General features: G+C 59.7%; 1 protein-coding gene across 1 annotated transcript; it reads left to right on the top strand.

The window, feature by feature from the left end:
• Window positions 1-703: 703 nt before the first annotated feature.
• RNPEP (arginyl aminopeptidase (aminopeptidase B)) lies at window positions 704-5,154 on the top strand (the record flags this gene model as incomplete). The annotated part of the gene is made up of 8 exons (XM_009703989.1): window positions 704-874; window positions 1,525-1,641; window positions 1,765-2,000; window positions 2,616-2,729; window positions 2,998-3,110; window positions 3,484-3,592; window positions 4,193-4,417; window positions 5,000-5,154. Coding segments are annotated over 8 exons (1,240 nt in total), but the record flags the coding sequence as incomplete, so codon positions are not given.
• Between the last annotated feature and the right edge of the window lie 998 nt (window positions 5,155-6,152).

The following is a 6,152-nucleotide window of genomic DNA, read 5'->3' as shown; positions in this document are numbered from 1 at the left end:
TGCCACGGGCGAGGAAAACTGCTTACCGGCGTGACACCAAACCGATGCCGATGGCAAGTGGTGGCATCGGCTGGTGATGCCGGAATTTATTTATTTTGCCTCTTGCTTTAATTTCTGCCCTTAAAGCTTTGGCAGAGTCGTGTCCCCCACCCCAAAGGGTGAGCATGGAGCTCGGCTGTCGTAGAGCCCCGGCGTGATGCTCTGTACCCAGAAAACCATATTCCCCACGGCACCGCGGGGGCTCGTTCTGGTTCAAAAGAGACCGGATCAGCCTCCCAGGGCTCAGCCCAGGCCGGTGGATCGGCCGCGGGTTCTACTTCAGCTTCAGAACAGGAAAAACGAGTTGTTGTGTAAGAAAGGGGAGGAGAGCCAGCGTCCGAAGGATCTGCATCCTCTGCCCCTTCAGCACCTGCAGCTCCAGCATTTCTTTATCTCACTGGTGCCTCGCAGGGCAGCTCCGGCTGTCCTGGTGTTGCACCCAGCCGGTGTTTGAGCCCAAGTGCTGAGCGATGCTATCACGGGGATGCAGCTGTGACCCCGAGTTGGAGCTTAGGGTGTTACTGCTCTGCTCTGCACCCCAAAACCTGGAGTGCCCATGGACCCGGCCACCTTCAGTGTGCTGGGACGAGTTTGCCGTCAGACATGACAGCTGTCCCTGGCTGGGTTAGCTGACGCCCCACGCTGTCCATTACGGATCTAATAGATGTTTTTATCTACATGTCCAGGTTCCTGAGGGTTTCACAGCTGTGATGAGTGCCACAAGCTGGGAGAAGCAGAAGGATAACACTTTCGTCTTCAAGATGTCCCAGCCGATCCCTTCCTACCTGATCGCTCTGGCTGTCGGGGACATTGTGTCTGCTGATGTTGGCCCAAGGTAAGTGGCTCTGGAGGAGAATCGAGCGTTAAGCCTTGGCTGTGGGAGCCGCACGGTGAAGCTCCCGTGCCATGATGTCCCGTGGAACTGCGTCTGCCTGCACCGCTGGGCTCGGGAGAGCAGGCAAGCACAGAGACGCCAACCGTAAGCGTGACCCGGTTAGTGCTGCTGTGCACGTGGTGCAGCGTCATCAGACCGTGGGCTCTGCCGGGTGAGGCTGCTTCTTGCTCTTGAGAGGGAGGAGGAGCCTCGGTGCCAGGTCCCCTCGCCTTTGAGAGCATCCCTGGCTCTGCTCGTTTCACCCCTGTGCACGTGAATAAGAGCAGTGGGTCCCTGCTCGGAGGATGTGAACCCCCTTGGTTCATGGAGGGTCCCATGTCTCCTCCACGTTTGTTCTGTCTGGCACGGTCACATCCAGCATGTGGAACCACGTTTGTTCGGGTTCCTGGCTGTTACAGTAGCCATGCAAAAGCCCTTTGACACAGACAAGGAAAGAAATCACAGCAGTTTGCACTATCAGTCTCATTAACTTCCTTTATCAGCAGGGTTTCGTTTTGCTGTGGAATAAACACGTGCAGTTTTTGTCTGATGAAGCAATAGGGTAAAAGTCTGCTAATTATTAAAACTTCCTCTTCCACCCACTTGGCCAGGAGCCGTGTCTGGGCTGAGCCCTGCCTGATCGAGGCTGCAAAGAAGGAGTACGATGGGGTGATTGAGGAGTTCCTGGCGGTTGGAGAGAAGCTCTTTGGACCTTATGTTTGGGGCAGGTATGGTCTCCTGTTCCTGAAGGACCTTGTTCCCCGAGGCTGGGGAGGGAGCATCCCTCCATCCCCAGCCGAGTCCACAGGAGGAGGTGGGTCTGGCCTGAGCTGTCTGCTCTTCCCCGGCAGGTACGACATCCTGTTCATGCCGCCCTCCTTCCCCTTTGGCGGGATGGAGAATCCCTGCCTCACCTTTGTGACGCCCTGTCTGCTGGCCGGGGACCGCTCCTTGGTGGACGTCATCATCCACGAGATCTCCCACAGCTGGTTTGGCAACCTGGTCACTAACGCTACGTGGGGCGAGTTTTGGCTGAACGAGGGCTTCACCATGTATGCCCAGAGGCGCATTTCCACCGAGGTGTACGGTGTGTGGCTTTGCGGGGCCGTGGGGTGCTGAGTCCCTGTGTACGGCCATGCCATTGCAGGCAGGACCTGCGTGGGTCCGGGGTCCGTGCGCCGTGGCTCAGCACATCCCTCCGAGCGCTGTGCGTGGGGCTGGACCCTGCGCTGCATCTTGGCTGAGGTGAAGAGCAGCAGCCTGCAACGCCCCAGGGGTTTTGTGTTAGCAGCAGAACCGCCTTCGCTCTGAGAGACGGTTGGAGCCCCCGCAGCCCCGTGCCAGGGACGTGGGTGCTGCGACCTTGCCCAGCCTCACTTTTTGCTCCTGCAGCTCCCTCGGGCAGCTGATGCCAGCCGCCCTGAGCTCCCCCCCGGACACACGGTCACATCCAGCAGCTCAGGCACTCCCTGTGCCATTTGCTGCATCCAGATACATTTAAATGGCTCTAAAACCCCTCTAACCAAGGGCGGGGCTCCTGCCCCTCTCTGCAACTCCACTGTCCCAGTGCCTTGTTTATCGGTTTCCTCCTCTCCCAGCTCATAAGCTCATGCTGTTTCCCTCCTGTAGCAGCACCTGTTGCGTGCGAAGCGCACAGGCTCTGGTTGGGGTCTCCGAACGCCTCCTGCTTGTCTCTGCCCAGGTTTGGCGTACACCTGCCTGGAGGCTGCGACGGGAAGAGCCCTCCTGCGCCAGCACATGGACAACACCGGGGAGGACCATCCCCTCAACAAGCTGCGGGTGGTCATCGAGCCAGGTCTGTGGGGCGTCCCTGTCCTCCTGCAGCCGGCCAGGGGGAGCGGGGGCAAGCGAGGTGTGGTGTTGAGGGGGGAAGCCCTGCTGCTGAGGTGTTTCATGACTTGCAATAAAACCGGCGCTGGTAGTGGGACCCGAGTGAGGCGATGGCTCCAGGAGGGATGTGACAGGCTTGCACCCAGCACAGAAAGCAGAAATCTCGGTGCGTGTGAAGGCCATTTTGTTTTGCAGATGGGCGGATGATTTCTGAGGGTTTTCCCTCTTTCTAGGTGTCAATCCAGATGACACGTACAATGAAACGCCCTATGAGAAGGGGTACTGCTTCGTGAGCTACTTGGCCCATCTTGTGGGGGACCAGAGCAAGTTCGATGCCTTCCTCCAGGTCGGTACGAGGAGGTACCAGGTGGAGGTGCCGAGTCCTACAAAACCCCACGGCGGGAGGCCGGAGCGCAACAGGACCCTGGGAAGGACGGGCTGAACAGGGTGGCTGGGGAGAGGAAGAGGAGATGGGAAACGGAGATGTTCACGGGAGGAATGAGATGAGGGCAGAGCTTGGCCCTGCGCTGGCAGCAGGTGATGGCAATGCTCAGAGGTGTCCTGGGGGATGCAGGAGGATGGGCAGCCCCTGGGGGCAGGAAACGGGGGCCAGCATGGGCTCGGCAATGGTAAGCCCCCCCGAGATGGAGCATGGGCAGGGTCGGGCAGCACTGCCAGGGGTGAACACATGTGACATCACGCCTCGGCTGTCCCCGCAGGCCTACGTGAACCGGTTCAAGTTCCAGAGCATCACAGCAGATGACACCCTTGGTTTCTTCCTGGAGCACTTCCCGGAGCTGAAGGAGAAAGGCGTGGACTCCATCGCAGGTCAGCACAGCTCCTTCCTGGCCAGGGCACCGGGGTGCCACTTTGCAAACCAGCACCCCATGGGCGTCGGAGCCATCCCGTGTTCCCTGCAGAGCCCGTGCACATTGGTTTGTGCGTTTTACTGGAGATGCTGCTGCTGCTACTGGCCTCAGCTCCGATGGAGGAGGCACAGCGCTGGCCGGCCAGGGATCAGGCACTAACCTGGGCTTGGGCACGTGCCTGCTCAGCCTGATTTTTTTTTTCCATACAAATTCAGTCCATTCTTTGTGCTGAGGTGCTGTTTCATGGGGTTTCCCCACAGACTGAGCCCCATGAGTCTCCAGCACCAGGATGTGAGTGTTTGCCAGTGGAGCCACTGGTGAGCACTGGGATCAGGCAGGAGCTTTCCATGCTGGCGGTGGTGGGGCTGTTACCGCATGAGCACACACCAAGCCCAGGGTGGCTTAAGGGCCGCTCCCCATTAAGTCTCTGCTTGTCACCATCCCCAGGCAGGTTTGCTGGTGCTGGGGACGCCCTCAGAGAAGGCAGTGGGATGTCTGGGCAGCAGCACCCGGCGTGGGGTTCAGAAACCCGGTCCCAGCTCTCCCTCCCTTGCTGCAGGCTTTGAGTTCGATCGCTGGCTGAACACGCCGGGCTGGCCCCCCTACCTGCCTGACCTCTCGCCGGGGGAGCAGCTGATGAAGCCGGCAGACGAGCTGGCAGAGCTCTGGGCAGCCGACAGCTTGAAGATGGAGGCGATCAAAGCTGTGGACATCACGGCCTGGAGGACGTACCAGCTGGTCTACTTCTTGGATCAGGTCCTGCAGAAATCCCCCCTACCAGAAGGTGAGGGCCAGGTCACCTCCCGCAGCTCTGGTGCCCAGAGGAGCCACAGGGTGACATGCTCCGGTCCAGCCAGTTGGCCAGGGACATGAGGACACATCAGCGGGATGCATGGGTGCGTGGCCATCAGCCCATCTCCACTGCCGTCCAGCAGTGTGGGTCCTGGTGTCTGGGAAACCTCGATCAGCATGGTCAGGGATGGAGAGCCAGGGGAAGTGTGTCCCTAGACGTATGGGGACATGTGGGGTGGCAGAGAAGAGCCCTGCTGTCCCCTAGGCTGGCTTAGCTGGGCTGTCACCTCACCTCTCCTTGTATTCTTTGCTGAGGGACCTCCCCACCCTTCAGGCTGGCATCCCAAGCCACCAGGCCCGTGGCTCTGCAAGGCTGCCTGGACCCAGGAGGTCCAACATGGGCATCCTCCTGGCCAGAGCCAGCGAGTGCCTGGGCTGCTCCCAGAGCTGGGGGTGCCAGGGAGGCTTGGGGAGGGTTCAGGGCTGGCCCATGGCTGGGAGGATCCCAGAGGATTTGCAGCATGGCCAGGATGGGCCCGCAGGGTCCCCTTGGAGCAGGGGCCGGGAGCTGTAGGCAGAACCCTTCGGAGATGGCAATGGTCGCCCTCTTGCAGGCAATGTGGAAAGGCTGAGCAAGATTCCGAGCTGCGACTCCGCTGGTGCCAGATCATCCTCAAGAACAACCTTGAGGCCGAGTACAGCAAGGTCAAGGACTTCCTCCACAGCCAGGTTTGTCCCTGGGCAGCGGTGGCTGTGCCCAGCAGCATGTCATCGTGGGGACAGATGGGCACAGGGCAGAGGACCTGCTACGCCAGAGGGCCAGGGGTTGGCTTTTGCTCTTGATAGACCCACAGAATGGTTTTGGTTGGAAGGGACCTTCAAAGACCACCCAGTCCAAACCCCCGCTGTGAGCAGGGACACCTCCCACCAGACCAGGTTGCTCACAGCCCCATCCAACCTGGCCTTGAACACGTCCAGGGATGGGGCAGCCACAGCTTCTCTGGGCAACCTCTGCCACTGCCTCACCACCCTCCTTGTACAACTCTTCTTCCTTATCTTATAGGCCCCCTTTATATAGGGAAAAGCTGCTCTAAGGTCTCCTTGGAGCCTTCTGCAGGCTGAACAACCCCAGCTCTCTCAGCCTGTCCTCACAGCAGAGGTGCTCCAGCCCTCGGATCATCTTTGTGGCCTCCTCTTTTTTTTTGTTCCAACAGGTCCATGTCCTTCTTGTGCTGAGGACCCCAGAGCTGAAGGCAGTACTGCAGGGGGGTCTCACCAGAGTGGAGCAGAGGGGCAGAATTCCCTCCCTGGACCTGCTGGCCACGCTGCTTGGGATGCAGCCCAGGACACGGTTGGCTTTCTGAGGTGCCAGCGCACATGGCCGGGTCATATCCAATTTGTCACCCACCAGTACCCCCAAGTCGTTCTCTGCGGGGCTGCTCTCCATCCATTCAACCCCCCAGTCCACAATGATAGCAGGGATTGCCCTGACCCAAGTGCAAGACCTTGCACTTGGCCTTGTTGAACTTCAAGAGCTTCTCATGGGCCCAATCCTTCTCCAAGGTCAAGGTCGTCTCCCCTCTCCAGGTGCCACAAGTGCCAAGGGCTGCCCGCAGCACCATTTTGCATTTTTTCCACCCTGTCTGATTCCTCTGTGCGTGCTCCCTGGCCAAGAGCAGGGCAGGGCTGGGGGGTGGGTGTGGGGCTCCTGGGGCTTCGCCCCGCTG

Source organism: Cariama cristata, unplaced genomic scaffold (genome assembly GCF_000690535.1).
Source record: "Cariama cristata isolate BGI_N322 unplaced genomic scaffold, ASM69053v1 scaffold19147, whole genome shotgun sequence".
Taxonomy (NCBI): Eukaryota; Metazoa; Chordata; class Aves; order Cariamiformes; family Cariamidae; genus Cariama; species Cariama cristata.
This window is presented reverse-complemented; position numbering and strand designations above follow the sequence as displayed.